Source organism: Cyprinodon tularosa, unplaced genomic scaffold, assembly GCF_016077235.1.
Source record: "Cyprinodon tularosa strain WSP-4 unplaced genomic scaffold, ASM1607723v1 ctg552, whole genome shotgun sequence".
Taxonomy (NCBI): Eukaryota; Metazoa; Chordata; class Actinopteri; order Cyprinodontiformes; family Cyprinodontidae; genus Cyprinodon; species Cyprinodon tularosa.
Window position 1 is genome coordinate 794,663 of NW_024039288.1, and position 21,841 is coordinate 816,503.

The 21,841-nt window shown below is 38.8% G+C and overlaps 1 protein-coding gene across 2 annotated transcripts; it reads right to left on the minus strand.

Annotated features, from left to right (window-relative positions):
* Nucleotides 1-918: 918 nt before the first annotated feature.
* Nucleotides 919-20,975, minus strand: LOC119796585 (CCR4-NOT transcription complex subunit 2-like). Of its 2 annotated transcripts, none has more exons than XM_038305209.1 (15): nt 20,920-20,975; nt 17,991-18,125; nt 17,000-17,066; nt 14,969-15,116; nt 13,259-13,462; nt 12,730-12,785; nt 12,518-12,643; nt 9,249-9,376; nt 9,012-9,132; nt 8,728-8,884; nt 6,583-6,644; nt 6,347-6,396; nt 6,104-6,204; nt 5,873-6,017; nt 919-3,278 (listed from the first exon to the last, which is right to left on the minus strand). In XM_038305209.1, the coding sequence occupies exons 2-15, from the start codon at nt 18,111-18,113 to the stop codon at nt 3,192-3,194; spliced, it is 1,575 nt and encodes a 524-aa protein (XP_038161137.1). In that variant the 5' UTR covers nt 18,114-18,125; nt 20,920-20,975; the 3' UTR covers nt 919-3,191. The 2 variants fall into 2 exon arrangements, with proteins under 2 accessions (XP_038161137.1, XP_038161138.1); XM_038305210.1 differs by lacking the exon at nt 20,920-20,975 and adding an exon at nt 20,761-20,901.
* Nucleotides 20,976-21,841: the final 866 nt, after the last annotated feature.

Here is a 21,841-nt window from a genome sequence, read left to right on the forward strand (position 1 = left end):
CAGCTTCTTTCTATAAAATCAAGTAACTCAAAATATAAATCTTGTTGCAGCCAGTCCCGCCTGCCCCTATAGACCTGTGGTCTGATTACACGTTCGCTCATCATCTATGGAGTTAATTTTGCTCCATTATTGTCCTAAGCACCTGAATGGAATTTTGAAAAAACACAAATTCAAACCAGAATTTGAATGGAAAAGATTCGTAATAAAAGAAGAAAAGGTTTTTAGTGTAACTTTTTTTGTTTTCTTAGATTTTGTATTATTTTACAGATATTTCCTTCACTTCTAAGGGCAGGCTTTCCTCCGGGGTAAGGAACAAAGCTGCATTTGTATTGGTCTGCTGGATGGAAGCAACATTTTTAATGGTCAAGAAGGAGAATTTGGATTGGATTTAAGTGAATTGAATCTAATCTGTAAAACACAATTTAAAGACAAGGCAATTAGGATTCAATCTAAACAAGAAATAAAATTTGCAAGAAATTTCTGACAAAATAAAATTTAAAAAATGATAATTTTGTAAAACAGTAAAGTTCCTCACAGCCTTCTTCCAATTAAGAAGGTTTTTAAAGTTTTATTTCCCTCAATTTCTTATTTCCATAACAGGATCTGTTTTTGCAACAATACTGGACCAAAATTAACTCCATAGCCTTCCTCCAAGTAAAGGCTGCCCTCTTTTGGACAAACACTACAGTGCAAGTTCTGAAATGCTATTTAAACTATATTTTCAAAGTATTGGTGCATTTTTAACTCCAAATGTTAGTTAAAAAAAAAAAATAATAGAGTTTTGGGGAAATCTTATCCCGTTACTGAGAAAAGCCATAAAAAGATCTGGAAAAGAAAGAAAGAAAGCAAAACAATGTCAACTTAAAATGAATTCGAGTTAAACATTGAATAACTCAAAAAAACACTCTGGACTCCTCATTCAGTTTCATTACCAGAATATTTATTTTATTCTTTTTTTTTTCCTATTAAAACACTAGCTGCCATATTTGATAAAACAGCCAACGGCTAAGTCCTCCAATCAAAACTCCTCAGACAGGTCACAGGGTCTGTGGGCGTGTCCTTGGCTTGCTGCTCCTGGCATGACCAAGCTGTTGTCATGGCGATCGACATAACAGGAAGTCTCGTATTGCATCATTCAGAGGCCGGGGGAAAATTTCTTTAGCTCTGCCGCCTTGTTATGAATATATATTCAGAATAAATATACATAACAGCACAGTGGCGCCTCCTGGAGGGAAGTTAAGGTAACTGAATGGGAAATAAAGTAATTATTATTGTAGTGAAAGGAACCTTAGAGAAAAGCTTTGGATGTTTGGTTTTCTTGCAGAATCTGAGTTCAGTTTTCTTTCCATCCACTAATTACAGCCGGCTGTAAATTAGCTGAGCAGGAAGGCAGGCAGAAGCAGCTACTCTCCAAAAACACGAAAGCCTTCTAAATTAGCACCTCATACTTTTTAAAGCTGCTCTAAAAAGGTAAAAATCACAAAGTTCTTTCGGCTTAAATGGCCCCAAACCAAGAAAATCAGACTTAAAGCTGCCATCACTTATCCATCTGCTGAGCGACGCTTCCTACTGGTTTCCAGGTTCACTGTAAAAGCTCTAAAAATGAACATCCACGCTTCAGCAAGAAAACCAAAGTCATCTTCGTGTGTAAGGAGATGAGGAATGTAGCAGGGGATCGAAAACAGGAGGAATGAAATAAAAAGAAATAAGACTTTAAATTGATCTGATGTTTGGATAAAATAGGAGAAAGTGAAAGAAAGGGCGGGGCTAACCCTGACCAGGAGAACAGCTTCAGCTCAGATTCATCCTGATCTAGGAGCTTCCTTTAAACCTAAAAGGCTTTAAATCAACAAATGTCAACAAATGAGAACAACCGGTTTAAACCTGCGCCGCCCTGACTGCTCTACATGTTCTCTTCAATCAGCTTTAACCAGGAAACGTTTTATCCTCCAGTTTACAGAAGTTGTTCATTCTTGGCACATTTAAACAACCCATAAAACTAAAATGAACATAATAAATGAATTAAACTAAACTTCTAGCTGTGCCATTATGCACTTTAAGCCTTTTTTTTTCTTAGTCTTACTTTCCCCCCCCTCTTTTTTTTTTTACTTTTTAAAGCGTTTAAAAGAATCCCAAACTTTGGCATAAATGGGAAGGAAGATCAAAACCTCCATTTAATATCTTTTTCTCAGTAAACGACGCCAAAATGTAGCCGCTGAGGCCGTTTAAACGGCTGGTTGACAGAAAAGTGTTTGAGAGTGAAGGAGAACGTCTGTAAATTCTACGTAGGAACCCTGAGTTTCTCACTTCTAACCCGCATTTATACATTTCTCTGACTGGGTTACAACGGATATGATGTCAAGCTGAAATGCCTTAACGTTCATTTAGCTAAATCAGAAATTGGGAGATTCACATTTTTACTAAACAGCTGAAAAAGTGTTTATTCATCCAACTGATTTGGGTTCTACCATATGATTTGTTGACAATAAAAAGAAAGTTCTTTTTATTAATGTTAGTGAGATTTACCTACAGGATGAGAATAACTGATTTGCTAAAGAACCTGCTTCAGGTGTCAAGAACCGAACCGGATCCAAATAAATGTTTCTAAATTCACTAGATAACATCAAGAAAACAGAAAAAATATATAGTTTTCTCTTTTATTATGAAATAGTGCTACAATGTACATTGCATTTTTTCTCCTGATTGCCCACAGTGTGGTGATGTGTGTCCTGATCTGTATTTCTGGTGAAAATGAAAAATATTTCAGCTTGTTCTGCATCAGAGCCAAATAAGTATCCATCTGACGGGCGAATTAACCCGGTTTTCTGTTAAAATCTGGTTCTTCATAAAAGCCTCCTTAGAAAACAACAGTCAGGTTTTCAGATGATTGAAGGAAGGAATCAGTCGAGCAGATGGATAGTTATTAAAAGCTCTCCTCTCTGTCTGGGTTTCACTCATCAGACCAAAGCAACGTATGGAGGAGAATAAAATGAAAATAAAAATGAGGTAAAAGGACAAACATAAAAGAGAAAAACGTTAAAATGATGAAGTCTGTCAGAGACGCCGGGACCGTCCTGAGTCCTCACGGGCTAGATTCATTAGAGAGTGCAGAGGTGGGAAAACCTGGAGGGGCGGGGACTGATGAGCCAGGAGGGCCAATGGCAGGCAGGCAGGCAGGAGAGGAGAGCCAATCAGAAGGCCTGCTGGGCAGGATTGTAGTTGAAAGTGGAGGGAACGTGGGGTCGCTCTTCTAGTTTGTCATATTCAAGATGAAACTCCTGGAAACAAAGAGTGAGAATTACTGATGGTACAACGATCCGGCGGGTCTGTTAAAAAAAAAAAAAAATATTAATAAATAATAGTTCTAAAAAGTTAACTTGGACAAAGAGGAAAAATAAAGCTGATCAATCAGCAGGACATTATGGGTACCTGCACAATACTTTCAAGGTACTCCTGATGGAATTCCAAACATACCTACAGGGTGACCAGGGGGTAAAACCTAGTAGCATTATAGAGTACAAATGATGTAACAGCAGAGTACTTTATAAGTTACTTCATAGGTACTGATGGGGTTTATAAGACTATAGGACTTGAAGATATAACAGAATATCTACAGGGTAGCAGTGAACTAAATAAAACCCAATACCTACAAGTGTGAATAAAGTAATCATCAATAATCAAGTAACTAGAGTACATGAACGGATACTTAAAGGTACTTAATGAGGTCCTTAAAAAGTACCCATGTATACCAACAAGGAACTCAGGTTAATTTGGGGAAACCTCCCAAGTACTCTCAAAGTACCTACAGGTTACTTTAAGTATTCTTATTGGATACTTACAGTGTACCTAAAGGTTGATACTAGGATCTGTAAAAGGAATACTCATAGGGACATGTCTGGGACACCAATTCCCATACTGGGAAGTCTTAAGGGTATTCCCAGGAAAACATGCAGTATTACAGAGTATGTAATGTTAACTAAGTACAGGGAAGTAACAGGATACCAGCAAGACATTTATGTTGCATCTATACGGAGTCTGCTTTTTCTCAATTATTGTTTCAAGTGAAGGAAACTTTTTGTAAGTAGAAATAATAAAATATAGAGAACTTTAAAAATACTTTAACCAAGAATATTTTGAGACGAACTTTCCTGTTTTCTCAAATGTGTTTATTTTATTTTTTACAGATTTTTTATTTTAGATTTTTTTTTTGATTTTTCAAATAAATTTTTTCCTCTTTTGAAAAAACAAAAAACAAAAAAATAAATAAATGTGCTTCTTTTTTTTCCAAGTTGAGAAAACTGCAAAGTTAGTCTGAAAATTATTTTTTGATTAAACATTTTTAAAGTTGTCATTCCTGGGTTTGTTTTTTTATTATTTCAGTTTACAAAAAGCTTTTTTTCTGCAAGAATAATGAAAAAAAATTCACTCTATACATCTTTAAGAGCAGGGCTAAAAATGTCGCCAAAGATGTAAATAACAAACCTACTTTAAGCGTATTAGCGCCACCTAAAGGACTGGAGTGAGAAAGTCAGCTTCTTACTCTTGTTAAATACAATTGGACCTAAAGTTGAGCCTCTCTGTTTAGCCTCTGTAACACCTTGTCTCTGAATTTTTTTTAAATTTACATATACATAGAGTAATGAGTCCAGAGCATATGTCTAACGACAGCCTAACTTATGCATAACGCACGGCAGCGTAATGCCCATTAAAATGATGCACAAGCCAGTTTCCTAAGGGGGGCAGTGATGCACCCGGAGGTGCCCAGCCTGCATAAAAATATTTGATTGTGGTATTAACGTAGCTGCTGTTTACCACTCACCCCCCCAAAAAAAAAAAAAAAAAAAAAAAAAAAAATTATATATATATATATATAAATATAAATAAATAAATAAAAAGAAAGAGAAAGAAAGAAGGTTTGCAATCGCAGCAGATTCAGCGTCATGTCCAATAGGAAGTTTGTTGGTCGTGGACGTGAACGCAGGGAGGATCCATCACACTCACTCTCACTCTGACAGATACCAAAAAGCTGCCAATACGCCATTATACAGTATCTGTAACTTAGAAACACGTTCAGCGGTCATCAGGAACGCCTCAGATATGTTGATATTTGTTCAGATAACTTACTTGTAGCTTATGAGCATACGCAGGCATACATAAACTTAAAGCATGCTTAAAATTTCCCAACATACTCATCGTATGTCGATGTGTTTCAGCGTGCTCATAACTTATCCAAAACGTACCCATAACTTATCCAACGGATGCCAGCATTTTTGCCTGATTTTTCATACATCAGGCATATGCTGTCTAAATCGTCAAGGTGTGACAGGGGGTTAATATGAAAATTGTTTTTCTACAGGACAAGCAACCCTTAGATTTCTATGATTTCCGCACATCCTTGACAGATGGTGTGCTGTCCTTTTAGATCTGTCCCAGGTCCAAGACACCTGAATCAAACAGCTGATTATCATCTTTACCATACAGTCGAGTTCTGATTATTCGCTTCATGTGTGTTAAAGCATCTAAAACACCTAAAAGTTGCAGGATAGCAGCCCTGGAGGATTGACGTTTGACACCTGTGCTTTAAACAACAGCTGGAAAATATACACAGGTTACTAAGGAACTACTTAAACGGTAAATAAAATTCCAGACTATTTATTTTTCATATGTTGTGTAAAGTTCTGTAAGTTGGAGCATTAGTGCAGTAATGCACCTCTAAGGTTCCTACAGGGTTTTTTCTAAGCCAAATGGCACAATATTAAGTCAAATGGCTCCTCTTAGCCTGGAAGAATCCTGTAGGAGCCACCTATGTACCGCTCTGTGTCGCTACAGCGGCGTCTCAAAGACATCTGAACTCCTTAGTGAGTTTGTTCACCTTAGCCACCTTCCTCCAGTTGAGACAATCGAAGAAGTAGTAGGTCCCTCTTTCGTAGGCGTTGGTTTTTAACGTGGGCTCCATTCCAGGGGCCCGTGTTATCCAAACCCGCTCCTCTTTATGATACCTCCAGTCCCGATTAAAACTGGACACAGAAACACAGGCGTATGGATGAGTTGAGGGTAAGATGCTGAAAGCGGTGCGGATTAAAGCCCTGCAGGTCGGCCTTACAGTTCTACTGCAGCCAGGAGTTGTAGCAGGTCTCCTCCGTTCATGTAGTAGAGATAAAACAGCAGATCTTCACCGTACCGAGACAACTTAATGGCTGCTAACTACAGAGAGCCAAACATACAGAAAAGGGAGCTTAGAAGCAAAGGAGGGATGCATTAAAGTCAAATTCAAATATATTCAGCAGGTGTTAAGCTTCTTAATGACTGCTTTGAATAATGAAGCACAGCTGTTCTTGCTCCGTACCTTGTCCCTTATGTGGATGTTGGTTAGGTACTCTGAGGGGACGTGGAAGTCTGCAGAGATAAAGACATAAAAGAGCAGAACATTTTACCTAAACTAAAATCAAAATTAAAAAACCTAACAGCTGGTAAACTCTGCCTCTGAGGGAGAAATCTGCTCTCCTCACTGACAGCAATTAAATCCTTTTAATGTAAACTCAGTGTTGATATGATCACAGGGTTGGTGTGAGAGACACTCACCGATGTCCTGCGGCCGACACGGCGCCGACGCCCACGGAGACGCAAACTTAGGGTAGAGATTCCTGACAGGAAATGACAACGTGTTAGAGGTCACTGTTTCAATCATTGTATATATTTAGCCCCAATATTTTCATTCCAACAAATGAAATGTTTCATCAGCAGAAAGTTTCGCTTTGTTTCATTTCAGGAACACAAATCTCAAAAGCGTGGCACGCTTTTTTATTCAGCTTAGATGTCACCTGATGATTTCAGAGAGTCTACCTGCAGGATTTAAACATGTATTCACATTCCAATATGGCTGCTTTGCGTAGAAAATCATTTTCTTCTATTCTATTTTTGTAGTGTTTCTCTTGGCTGCGCTGCTTCCATTAAATCTACATGGTTGCTATATTTTCTGTCCAATCAGATCTAAACCTTAGTCTGTTGAAGGCTTTCTTTAACAAATCAGATTTTAGATTAGCTCCACTGGGCCAGCTAGCGGGCCGCCCTAAAATCACCATGTTAGTTATTACAGCAAAAATGTTTACATCCAAGTTAAGCTAGCGACAATCTGCATTTTAGATTCGCTTTTGTTGAAAGTTTTTCTGGCCTTAATGGCCGATAATAAACAGAGACACAAAGACTTGCTGCAGAAAGACAGAAGGATAGATTTTCTTTATAAATAATCAGCATCTTTGATGAGTGTGATTTTTTTTTTTTCATGCTTTATGCTTCCTCTTATCTGGTAATAAAATTCATATTAAATCTGAACGGCTACTGATGATGTAAATGTGGCGGAGCTTTGGTTATAGAGGATTGCTTTTGCCTTAAATTGGCTTCTAGCTTAATTGATCTCGTTTATACCTGCGTTTGTTACATTTCATACTTGAATACTAATGGTGGTTTCTTTTATTAAAATGTGAAAGTGTTTATATAAACCCCTTGACACCCGTCATTGCAAATATGCAACAAACCCTTTGTCTGTATGATAGCATGTGCATTCCCTCAGTGCCAGTTATTACATTCAGTGAACAGGAACCTTTGGCAAGTTCTTGTTTCTGTTAAAACTGGTCCCTAACAGTTATATGTTATATAAATTTGATGCACCGCCTACCACCATGCGTCTAGCATGGGAATCCAATGCCATCCTATTTTTATGTCGGTTCCTGTGAGTTTTAGGGTATTGAATCCGGAATGGCACCTGAGATCTGCAGCACGATTCCAAACACATACTTTGCTTTCCATTTTTCCTCTTTTCTTTCAGCCTTTTGGGCTCAGTGGTTGGTACCGTTTCATTTGTAGTTTTTAACTGGGCTCTTCTTTGTGCTGTTCTGTAACTGAGCTCATCAACTATATGGAGGGAACTTTGTTCCATTATTGTTGCAAGAGATGAACATATATTCTGAATGAAGACGGAAAAAATGAAGATTGAAAAAAACAAAAAAACATGTGTATGTAGAAATAAAAAAATAATTGTTTGGTAAAATGACAAAAAAAAAGTTTTTGAATGGAAATCTGGAAAAAACCCTCCTTCACATGTAGGGGACCAAAGCCTCTTTGGACCCTCTATAACGGCTCTTTATAGATGCTAAAAATGACATAAAGAACCAACTAATGGACTAATATATCAAATCCCAGTCTTATAAGCATTAGTGTTTTTTTAAAATAAAGGATATTGGAACAGAATTCACAACAGAATTTTAAACTATTTTTCTTTTAATTAGTTTGGAAATTATGTTTTTCTACTATCTTTATTCATAAATCAATTAATATTCTATAGAAGAAAATCTATTCTGCATCTTATGAATCAGTTTGTTTTTCTTCATTTTAAAAACTAAAATACAACCAGTTGGTTGTTTAAAATGGCGACACATTTCCTGCGGCAGATATTTATTAAAAACAACAATTTGTGTTTAACTAAAAGCCTCAAACCTTCTTTAGAACGGGACCATTGTGGGTCTGAGGTTTTTAATCTCCTGTCTGTGTGCTCCTTGTTTTGGCAGTAGAGTGAGGACCATTTCTCTGATCTCACCATAGAAGTGAGGACATTTTGCTAACAGTTAGGTTTAAGACAAAGGCATGAATTAAGTTTAGGTTCACTTTAGGAAAGTCAATGGTCCTCACTACATATAGCAAAGTGAGGACGTGTGTGTGAGCCCGTCTTACTCAGGCGAGTTGAGGTTCAGGCCGAGCGTCGTCAGGTCTGAGCCCAGTGCCAGGTGGACCATGCCAGGATCCGTCTCTGCCGCCCGGATGAACGTCAACAAGCCGATCATCCCGAACTGGTCCGTTACCATGCCGACGGGAATGTTGGTCACCCGGCCTGAGACACAGAGTTTAAGGGCAGCTTTAGGGCTCATCCGGGTAGAGCGGGTGTAAACAAACCTGATTTGTATTCTTCAGCTATGATCACAAACATCAACCTCAGAAACAAACCAGTCAGAACTTACCATCAGGAAGCACCTGAATCCCTTTCTTCTGCTGGTTGTTGTTGCTGGGAGCAGAGCTCTTATCGCCAGGAAACTTAGGACCGTCGACGCTGGAGGAGGCCTTCCCCGATGAGTTCAGGTTCTGCTTAGCAGAAGCAGGAAGAAGAAACTCAGGCAAACCCAGATGTTTAAAGGGAGAAAACGTGAAGCCCGGGTTAACCCTCATGAACCCAACTTTATCAAAAACAGGTTCCGGACCGTTTTGTCGTCGTTGTTGCTGCTGGCGTCTTTTGTTTGGTAGTTTGGCCCTGGGAGAGCTGGGAAGTCCTCGTTATGGATCGAGAAGTCCTGTGACTGTTCACTGGATGGCTTGGTTACCATGCCAACTAGGAATCAAAAACAGGAAGAGATCCGTAATCAGATGAACAGTTAATCATCAATCAAAAAATGCTTCACTTTCATTGCTGCTTTGCTAAAACTTCAACAACCTAAAGCAGATGGTAATGTCTACTTTTCCAGGGAGGGAAACCAGACTAGGTCCAGTTCTGTTGAATTCTGCTCTTCTATTCAGTTTCAAAAGATTTTACAATTTTTAAGGATTTTATTTAAAGTCCTAAATAATTAAATGACTAAAAACCTGCTTGAATAAATTTTTACCTTTATAAAATATGTAAAATATATTTATTGCATCCACTGAGCTTCTTTTTCCATTTTATTCAACATCTGTGCTAAAGCCAACTGTTTGGAAATGTTTTGTAAAGTAACAGACTGCTCATATAACGGATCAATGATGATCTGCAGATGGTGCCAGGGAAACAACCAGATTCTGGTGGAACCGAACATCTTTTAAAAAACCCTCAGCTTCATGCCGCCAACAGACACTAGGGTTGTCAAAAGTATCGATACTCAAAAAAGTATCGATACTGAAACGTTGTATCCGGATACAATACTCATTTTCAAAAGTATCGATACAGCCATCTAAAGTGCATAGTGGAAAATGCACTTTCTCAACACTGTTTAATTGAATAATTCGCTGGATTTTTCAGTTTCAGACTTTTTTGTAACAGGTGCAGCTGCTGAGAATTATTTTTGTTTAACTGGTTTATTATTATGTTATTGTTTTTTTTATTTATTTCTTCTATTTTTTTAGTAATGAAAATATTTCTGTTGAATTTTAGAGTTTTTTTTTTTTCTTGTGGTATCGAAAAGGGTATCGAGTATCGAATATTTTACTTAGTATCGGTATCGAGTTGAAAAGTTTAGTATTGTGACAACCCTAACAGACACTGACTAAAAATGTAGCTCTTGGTAGCGCTGGGTGATAAAATGGATTTTTACCTTTACCACCATTCACTACTATAACCCGCACAAATTTTCCCATGTTGGTAAATTCAGTAAATAAGGCGGTAAACAAATCTGCCATTTTTCCTGGGTTTGCTGCTGGCTGGTAGTTCCTTCCTCTCTAAAACAAAGCAGCAGGTGTGTAATCCAGTGACTCCGTCAATCCAGTCAGAAGCGTAAACAAAGAGGGCGGATGAGCCCAGTGAAAAATCGTCTAACACAGTTGTATATTAATCATTTTTTTCAAATTAAGACGAGTGGGTCGGTTTCATGTTTTTCAATTTGCATGTTTCCAAGCAATACAAGGCCATGTCTATATAAAGACTCAAACTCACTGCAGATCCAGACATTTGAATTGAGAAAGCTTCCTGGAGGAGAAGCGAAACATCTTCAAATCTTGGAAACCAAGTCCAGTGGATTGTTTTTAAACTTTTATGGAATAACTATGACCTGGATGACTGAGAATGTTCATCAGCAGTTGTTTATTAAATTTCATCAGTTAATCCTGTGGAGCCGAGCGAGAGAAGAGATGAAGCCGAGCGTGCAGAGAAGAAGTTAAGAGCATGTTGTCAGAGCTGAGTGTGCGGCAGACCTGTTTTGAATGAGGGTGTGCGATGCACATTGTTCTCACTACACGTTCAGTTCAGTGGCACCTAAATTACGCCATAGATGTTGAGCAAAGGAACACGAAAAGTAAAGTTGGTCTGAAAACTGTCAGACCCAAAGTAGCACATCCAACCTCTACCACCACCTACAGCGCAACCAGGCTGTTGAGTTCAAAGATGTGCAAAAGCCTCGGTTACCTTTGCACAAAAACATTTGCAAGAGAGGAAACATTTTTCTCCTGTTCAATAAAACATTGTTGAATGTTTAAACCTGAATGGGTGCAAGCCTTTAATAGTTAAATGAAAGTAATATTTAATGTTATAAATAAATTATAAATATATCAGTTGCATTTCCTGCACATGCCGTTATTTCTGATAGAGAAGCTGAAGCATTTATTATGGAGGCTAGGTGGAAGTTCAACTGAAGAAACTGATTGCTCTCTTACATCCACCTGAAACACAGCTAATGCGCTTGTCTGCTCCTGTGCGCAGGCGGTGGATGTACTGTGTGACTTCATTCAAATGACCCCGTTTCAACCCAGCCCCTCCTCCACCATCATAACTAAAGTGTCATTACTCCCTCACTCTTCCTGCATTCTGCGTCTAATTTTAACCATTCCGGCACAGGACCGCCATGTTGAGTCTGGTTTTGCCAGAGGTTTCTTCCCAACGGGGAATTTTTCCTCTCCACTGTCGCTTCATGCTTGCTCATCATGGACAGGTTCTCTCAACCTGTGTTATCCAAACTGGACTTCTATCTTCCAGGTCCCTGAGTGAAGCTCTAGTATCAGCTCACACAGTCTACTGGATCTCCCCATGAAGCTCAGCAGACTGTCTTGCTAACCAGCAGTCTACAGACTGACCAACTTCATCTCCACTCCACCACCAGTTTCAGGCCTGGGGGAAAACAGCTCTATTCTTTGCTCCTGTTCATGCATAACTATCAAAATGAAGCGTTATGTTTCCTGCTGAGGTCTGAGCGCCAAAGACAAAGTAAATGTATCAATAAATTCCTTCTAATTGTCTTTTCTCTTAGTGTGAGATTTTCATATTGAACTGCATTTATCGTTATTGAGGTAAAACTAGCCAATTTACTACGACATTGATATGAGGTCATATCGCCCAGCACTAGCTCTAAATGGACCTGCTTGACCAACTCTCAACACCAACAATAATGTTTTATCTCGCTTTATGAGTACTGATCTATTTTAGGCTGTTTATTTGGGCTCCTTGCTGCTCACACTATGGTACGTGTTTAATGCAATCAGCTGTTAGAGGTGTTCTAGCAGCTTGATGAAGCTCTTCCTACTGATTTTAGGGCAGAAACACAGATAAACTGAGCGTCTTTCTTCTGGCCTGGAAAATCAAAACCAGTAATAATGATTGATATTTCATCAGGCTAAAGCCAGTATTGACTCTAAGGTTGACTTTGAATACTATAAAAAGCAGATATAGGATCTAAAATACATTTTAAGTCCTAAAATGTTTACATTTAGGTTCTTGCATTAACCGTCAATAAAAGGAAAAACTGAGAGTACCAGTTCTTTGTGTGAACTAAAGGAATCAGAGCGTGTGTTTTACCGTAGGGCGCCCGACCGGCCAGCGGGTTGAGCTGCGGCGTGGGATTCGAATTTCCGTCTCTCCGGCTCCGGTCCGCCAGTGCCGGGAAGTCTGACAGATCCAACCCCGTTACATTCTCACTGCCGTCTGGAGGAAGCGTGACGACAAACAGCCGTTATTCTGTGGGATTTTCAAACCTGAAATGTTCTCCGTGGGGACCTCGGCCTTCGCACCTGTGCCGTTGAAGATGTTGCTGGTTAAGGACTCTCTCATGTTGAAGCCTGGATTCCTGTTCAGTATTAAAGTCAAAGTCAGTTTGTTTGGTTTCGCTGATCTGAGGTGTGGTTCTTTTTCACTCCACTTCATGGTTACCTGTGGTAGCCAGTGGGCGGGGCTAAGACTGCTCTGGATAATCACAGTTTAAAATATAAAACTAATAAACATTTACGCAGAATTTTTGCTCATAATAACTTGTAGTTGTTGATTTATACTTTTAGATATTCTTTTATAAACATTTGATCATTTAACGTTCTTTATAAACTATTTTATTTCAATTAAGTTGTATAAATGAAATTATTCTCGTAAATAATTTTTGTCTCTTTATATCCAGCAGGGAAATAGATGCTGGAATCATAGTCCATAAATCTGAGCAGCTTTATTTAAACTTTATCATCCTGTTCCCAGATCAGCCCAGAACTTCTGGTCATGGAGGATGAGGTGCAAACAGAACCTTAAGGGGGAGATGTTTTGTTTTCTCCTCACCTGTTGAAGGAGAACGGCTGCCGCGCCTGCTGATGTTTGGGCATGCCGATGATGCTCGGAGACGACCGGCTGGGACTCCCCATGGTGCCGCTCCTCCCCCCGCCGCCTCCCCCACCTCCTAACCCGCTCGTCTGCCCCGTTGGTCCGCCGACCTGCTGGTTGTGGTTCAGCACGCTCCGGCTACTTATGGGCATGATGGACCCCCTGCAGAAGCAGAAAACACAGGTTAAGAACTCATATTCCTGGACAGAGAAGGAATCGGTCATAACCTGAAGGAAGGGAGCTGGTTTCTAAGATTATCTTAGATCCTTTATGATGATATGGATCATACAGTAACTAATAACTTCCCTAACATTGTGCTGACTTAATTCAGCACATTGATTAAACTGTGTATCAGGTGTTAGAATCTGTTAGACCTAAAAATGATCTCGCTCTCTCTAAAAAAACAAAACTATTTAAGGTCAGATCGCCATACGCTTTAAAAAAACACCAAAAACTAAGTAATTAAATAGTATTTTTTTACATGACTGAAGGGATACACGCACACTAAGGTAGTTTAAAGTCTTTTTTTCACACAAAAATAAAGGGATAAACTAAAGGTATAAATGGGTATTGATTATAGGTATGCTGGTCTGACAGAACATCAGTCTGAACGCAAATCATCCTGTAAACATTTACCCCTCCTCTCTCCTACAGCTGCAGCTACAGGTACTGTGGATCTCTCAGTTCAGTTGAGCTGCACCCTGAACACCAGTCAGTGACAAACACTGTTACTACAGACCATAACTTACGTAAAACACTGGAAATGTGTTTTAAAATTAAACAGCTCTTATTTAAAAATAATTATAAAATGATAAACATTTATATTGAAGTGTTTATCAGACCCAGGAGGAAAAAAATTGATTTCCATTATTAGATTTATTATCTACACTGGAACTAGAATATTCTACCAGTGAGTAGAAGTTAAACCAGGATATAGTTCAGATATCTAACAGTTCATGTTTTATTTGTTTCAATGTTTTACTGTTTTCAGTGTTTACTGGGCAAATTTTCACCATATTTGCAGAAAATGTCTTTTTATTTTCTTTCAAACATCTTCACAGCCTCCTGTCCCCCCCCCCCCCCCCCCCCCCCCCCTTTTGTGTTGTTTGGAAGTTGAAGAACTTTTAGCTTTTATGTGGAAATTTACTCCTTAATTTTTTGTTCTGCATTTAGACCTTGAATTTCACCATTTAATGTTAACTTTTTACCTGATCAATGACCAACATTTCTGTATTTTTTAAGCTAAATGTAGGAATTTTAAAGGAGAGAGATTAATGCCAGAGTAAAGTTCATTCTGAACCGTTCCGGTCATGGCAGAACTAAAGTTTCTTTTTGTTTTACTACCTGCTATTATCTCTGTTTGCTTTTATTTTTCTTCTTTTTTATAGTTTAATTCGCATAAGGCACTTTAATTTGTCCTTTTGCTGCATTGTGTTACCAATTAACTAGCTGTGCTTTGCCTAAGAGACTAAAATATAAAACTAATGCAGAGTCTGCAAACTCTAAGGAGCATTCTTAACTGAATTGGAGCCATAAATCCGCAGAGGCAGCCGGGATTAGTTCAATATTTTGCTGCTATCTAATTAAATAAATGCAATGAGAAATGATGAAAGAAGCTGGAAGCACATCAGGAAATGTTTTCAGGGTTTATAGTTAAAGCAGGCAAACCTGCTGGGTGAGGGGGGCGTGTGCAGCTGTCCGGAGTTGGGAGTACTGGTGTGACCAGAGAGCTGGCTGGCAGGCTGGTTCAGCGAGCTTCGACTTAGCGGTGCAGCTGCGCTGCTGTTGATCCCGCGCAGAGGGAAGCCCAGAGCACCTGCAGCCGGGGGGACAGAGGAAAAGACGACAGAAACAGAGAAGAAAAGCTCGGTTTATAAGCAAAGGAAACTTTCTGTGTTTATCTGAGCTGAGCTTCAGAGAGAATGAACTTTGAGATCGTTTTAACAATATTTTAGAAAGAAGCTTTCAATTTCCAGGCAGACTTTGTTCAGCAAAGAGTTTATTAATGCCTCAATAGGTTGCCAGTCTTGTAGGTCTCCATCAGAGGAGTGATGTAACTACTGACATTTACATTAGCTACATTTTGAAAAGAAAAGCATTTTGATAAGTATTGTGCAGTAAAACTACTCTACTTTCATTTATATTTTTGTGAGGAAACTCCTCGTACTTTAGTCATGTTTCTGGCTCCTCTGAGTAACTGAAGCTATTTGGACATCAAACAGTCAACCTTTGATATTTTAGTGGAAGTTTTTTACTCTGTCATAACATATAGTGTACTCCTTAACACTAGAACTACCAAGGCCGCCATTTTGAAGGTTTCGAGATTTGAAAGTGAAAGAACTTTATTTGCATTAATCATGAAGCTCATGTTAACTGACTTTTCCTGTTTCTATATTTCCTTCATTTTCATGTAGTTTTTAAATAAAATAAAAACAATAAAATAAATATGGTTAATCTTACCTCAATCTCCCACAGCCGTACTTTTGACGGCTCTATTAGTCGGATTTTAAAATCTTCCAGCGTGGTATGGTTGCCTAGCAACAAACATTCTACCTAGAACTCTTTGGCTAATACGGAAAAATGGCTTTCAGAAGAAATCTAACCGCTAAACAGACTTAAGAAATGCTTCAAAATATTGATGATAGCGATTCTGGCAGGGAGGGAGAGACGGATGAGGAGGACTGGGTAGGAAGCGGCTCAGATTCTGACAGCGAGTCCAAGGATGATCACCCATGCAAGGGAAAATGCAAACGTATCAGTGACCCATCAGACAATAGTGAAACTTTTGTTCAAGGTTTGGAACCTCAGCCGGTACACCAAACCAGAGCCGTGGTTTACTATAACCGCACACAGGTCGGCGTTGGATGTGTCGGATCAGATGATTAGAAAGTATTATGTAAAAGCTCCAACGAGAACGTGGCCTGTGGCTGCATTTTACGACCAGCTGGACATAGCAGCTATAAACGCGTTGGTTTTTTTCGGGAGCTGTTTGAACGTCACCGTCTCACGCAGAGATTTTATCCTTGAACTGATAAAACCACAAGCGCTCCGCAGGTTACAAGCCCCTCCGCCGCTGAAGAGCAGCTTTGGCGTGGCAAAGAAAACAGTGGCAGGTGCTTCAACGCTGCACAAAAAAACACTCGTATGATGTTTGTCACAAATGTGAAAAGGTGGTGTGCAGGAAATGTACGGGGGGGGGGGTAAATCAATTTCTGCAGTGGATAAAGTAGCCACTGCAGACAGATATTAGCAGACTCTGCTCCTCCAGATCACAGGAGGGCTTACAATTTTTTGTGTTTTTCTGTTGACTTCTTACATAATTCATCAAAATTATATGTGTTTAAGTAAACATGTATGCATATGTGGGAATGTGTATTTATATATTTTTTCTTTCTTGGAGGACTGTTTAAGTTTGTTTTGTCATTTAAAATCAATGTCAAAGAAAAACTGTTGGGGTGGAAATGACTTTAGGAAGAATAGATGTACTTGTTTTAATTAGTGGAGATCAAAATAAATAGATATGAATACAAATATCGGAGCCTTTAGCACTTGATAATATGTGTTTTATCAGCTCACAGGTTAGTCTGGGGCGGGCAGCATTATTGGGTCATTTAAAGCACCTTGACAGGATTAATTAAGCCCTGACTGGAACAGAAGTGGAAACCTTTGAGCAGAAATAAATGTGGGTGTTGACCTTACTCTGTGGGGCGTATAAGCTGGCTCCCAGCTGTGACAGCTGACTCGTTGAGGAGGAAGACGACAGCATCTGAACACAGGAAGCACAAACATAAATCTTCCTCCAGTTAAATCGCTCCACGTGAAACACTGAACAACGAGTTACTGTTGGATGCATCCAGACCACAATGAGCAGAAACACACTTTTCTCTTTTTATAGTTTTCAAGTTTTTTTTGTTGTGTTTCAAAGCCACCAAACAAGATTCAGAGGAAAAGCTAACATTTTCTTCAGTTTTAAATGTGCTGAAGGTGTTCGTTGTAAATTCAGAGCCTCGCTGGTATTAAAGGGAGATTTTACTCCTTTTTAAAAAGATGAAAGCATTCAATGAGGTTTTTATTTAACAAACCAGGACATTGTATGTAACTGAGAAAAATCTGAAAAGTGTGGCATGGGTTTCTATGTCACTCCCTCAGCTAATCAATCAGAATCACCATCATTAAACTCAACCCAATGGATCTGTAAACATTTTTGTTTGGCCACAGGTTTGATTTGTTCCTCTGCCTTTCAGATGAATCGGCTCTGATCTAAACCACCTCTGGTTGTCCTGCAGTAAGGTTCAGCTTCCTGCAGCCTCATCCTGACCTTTCTCCTAAATGCATGATTCTGCTGCTTCACTAAAGTTCTACTAAAAAACTATTGACGGCTTCACAGAGCAGCTGCGTTTATACTGACATCTGATCTCACGCTTTATTTACTACTGACGAAGCTTCCTGATGGAATTAGGTGCACTGGATTAAGAATAGATGAAGCCAAACAGAAATCAGCCACACTTTCCAGAATCAGTTTGTAAAATAAAATAATTAAAAACTAAACAGTTTTAATTTTCCTTCAAATTTATTCCTTACTTGACAAAAAAATCACCAACTAAAACCCTGATTTTCTCTGGTCTGTAAAATCAGCCCCTGAAATCGGATGCTCTGAGGCGGTGATGCTGCCGCCGAGTTACAGACTTACATCTTTGTCGGCTCGATGAGGAGCGAACATGGACGTGTGGCCATAGTAGAGGCCGGAGTCGTCCGAAGCGTACTCGCTCTCGATCCCCCCCTCCATAAACTTCTTCCGGGTAGCACCAAACATTCCGCGTGTCACCTGGGAGATAATTAGAGAAATGGTCAGGTCACATTAACGCAGCTCCGATCACGCATCGGATCCATGACAGACGGGATAAATGACGTTCCTTTCAGGTTCTACTGTCTGTGGCTCAATGTTTCACATTCCTGCAGGTAAAAGGAAGAACCCGGACGGTTTAGAGCATAACAGACCCATGAAGCTCCCAGTTCTCAAGACTTTAACAGACGTGTAGATGATCAAAGTAGCACTTTTCTAAATGTATTAAATATGCACACCACTGCTGATAATCATTCCTCAATACAAAATATTGAATAAACTGTTCTTTTGAACCTTTGCACCTTTTAAATGGTGGTGCAAATGTGCTCAAGTGCTTCTGGGAACCAGGGCATGTTGCAGATATCAGCTCAGATCAGCTGGTAGATCAGGTGTTAAAGATGAAAATTTACAGTTTTTAACCCCGATACCACTCTGTAATGCAATTAGGAAAATGTTTTGCTTAGAGATAATAAAACATTAATGTTACGTCATTTTTAAGTTTTGTTTAAAAAACGCAAATAAAAAAGGACTAATTTTAGATATCGGAACCAATTGAAGGAACTCAGTGTAACGTTTAGTCACTAGGGGTGCTAGAGCCTTTAACTTCAAAGTAAATCGTCGCAAAAGTGGTTTGTTTTTCCTTATTCCTATTGCTTCCAACGCATCACTTATATTGGTGATCAGATGAAGCAAGCACTGACGTTGAGTCTTTGGTGTTTAAGATGCTGTGTGTGTGAGGAAAATTCGGAGAAGCTTTCTTAGCAACAGGAGGCTAACTTGGTGTTGGGATACTCAACTGCCTCGGTTTGAAAAGGACCCAGTCTGCCGCCGGCGTCCAGGTCATTTGCTGTGATATATCTGTCCAGGTTGATAACTCAGAATGCCATAAAGCGGCACTCTGGGTCAAATGAAACATTCTGGGTTTCAGCTTATAGGCTTATAGGCTTCACCTTCACATCACATCACACAACACTACCTAAATAATCCTTTAATAGATCTCAAACTAAGATCATACTTAGATAAGAAGTTATATAGTCTTTCTTTAAAGCTCCTAAAATCCGGCTGACTTGGACTTTGAGTTTTTAGAGCCACTAAAAGGGATTATCTTTTCCAGGATCCACCTTTACAGCTGATTCTGGACCCCCTGGAGCAGGTGGACATCACCATTCACCAATTAAAGCTTTAGAAAATAATTATGAAAATGGAAGTGTTATGTAAAGCTTCTCTGCTTTTGTCTTTTTCACCAAATTACGAAATCATAGCGTTTATCTTCACATCTTTGCCAAAATTTTTGTTCCCGAAAGAGAAAACGACTAAGGTTTGTCCATCTTACAGGTTCAAAATGTGCTTTTACACTGAAATACTATTTAAAAACCACAACAATCATGTGTTAAAATCCCACAGAAAATTGCCCTAACATCAATTATGTATCCGGGCTAGGTTGGACCAAATAGCTTTTCTTAATGTCTATCATTTAGTGCAAAGAGGATTTAAAACTGTCGCTCTGAGATTAAACTGTCGCTGATGCCCAAAGGGTGACACCCGTAGTAATCAAAACAAGCAGAATATTTAACACACTTCGGATTGAATAATGTTGTTTTCAATAACAATGTACATTTACACACTTTGCAAAGACTTAAAACGAGATCTTATCCAGCAAAGTCATTCCGGTTGATCCACAATGAAAAGGCTGCAGAGTTGAAGCAGGCAAAAACAGGTTTTGTAGATGCAAACAAACTGGATCCGTCCTGCCTTCTTCTGCAATATATAGATGATTTTAATTTACTGACATATGCGAAGATTCATATCTTCTCTATCTGTACCTAAAACAGCCAATTCTAGTTATAATAAACGAATTACCATCTAATGGAGATCAGCAGTCTATTAAACACGAGCATTCTACTCACAACAGATTTACCCTCAGATGTTAAAACACAATAGGAATAAAAATGTCCAGAAGATCAGTCCCCTCTCCATCACTGCTACTTCCTTTTGTTTAACACAACTAGTAACACAGCAAGCATCACCAGCGACAAAGAGGAATAAACTCAGTCTGATTTAGGAAAATATAATTACTATTTAACCACTGTTCACTAAGCTAACTCATTTAAATCCTGCAGCATTAGTAATGGAAGCAGGTATATGAGTTTAAAAGCCAGGACGGTTAGCAAGTAGCTGTAAGATAGCCATGCATGCTAATGCTAGCGCGAACACTAGATTGTTTTCATATTTATATGCATGTATACATTTCCACAACACTCGGGGTATTAGTTTGTTTGTCGTTAAGGTGATAATATAAGCTGCTTACATAAGTCGGCGTTAAAGTTTTAAACAGTACTCATAGCTGTAGCTAACCACCGCCAGCTAAATCCATAGAAAGCGCTGGGTTGTTAGCATATGAGCTAACAGCTAGCTAGAACGCACAACCAGAACAGAATCGTTAAAACGTTTTTAATGTTTTTACTCCAATCTGTTAGGTCGGGTTCAATTGTTATCAACTCGTGGACTGTTAAGAAACAAATAAAAGCGGTATAAAATAGTGTTTATGTCCATTTAAATGTGGAGGCCTGCTGCGCCTCCGTCAACTACTTCCCCCAAAACAACAACAAAAACCAACCGACTGCTGGCTTTAAAGCTCCTTTTCACGCCGTTTTTCCTCGCTGCGCGGATCACATAATCACGGACACGCGTGGAGTGTCCGTTTACGCGGAATTGAGGAGAATAGGAACTTAAACGATAATTTAAACCGGGAAACAAAACAGAAAAAGGAGCTCACCGCATCAATCTGTCCTCCCACTACAAGATGGCCGACAGGATGCTGAGATGCTGACCTCTGAGGGCCATCATTCTCTTTTAGATTAATCTAATCAGTTTAGGTTTATGAAAATGTTTGTTAATTAAATTATTCTATAACTTACTGTTATTATTTTAGATTTATTAGAATGGTTGTGGTTTATTAAGTTATGTTTAGGTTTACTGGAATCAGTCAAGGATCATGTTCACATACAATCGTTATACTAAAGTGTAATCAAAAGAGATTTATTTTATGTAATCTTTGTAAAAGCTATTCCATAAATACCTTAGGCTGGGACCTGACCTTTTTTTTTGTGTTTTTCTTTTTTTTTGTATGGATTGGATGGATGGATTACTTCAGATTGCAATCATTGGGCATAATACAGAGGTTTAAAAGATGTAATTTATGCCACTAGCATGGCTACCCAAACATGTGAAGTCATACAGTAAGTAGTAGAAAAACTCTGACAATGCCACTGCAATGTACTTTGCTCTATGTTTCTAATTGTGTGTCCTAATTGTGTATTAAAGACATAAAAACCTGGATGACTCTTAACTTTCTGCTTCTGAAAGCAGACGAGACAGAGGTTATAGCCTTTGGACCACATTCTTTGAAAAATAAGCTGATTAATCAGTTGCTTAATTTGGATGGGATTAAATCGACAATGAAGTAAAAAAATCATGTTTTTTTTTTTTTTTTTTTTTTTTTTTTTTTTTTATCATGACCTGTCATTTAAATCCCATATCAAAAATGTTTCTTGAATTTCCTTCTTTAATCTCTGGAATATTGCAAAAAAAATTTGAAATTTCCTGTCCAGGGTTGATGCTGAGAAACTAGTCCATGCATTTTTTACTTCAAGGCTGTTGTAATTCTTTACTATGAGGAATTCTTTAATATGAGGAAG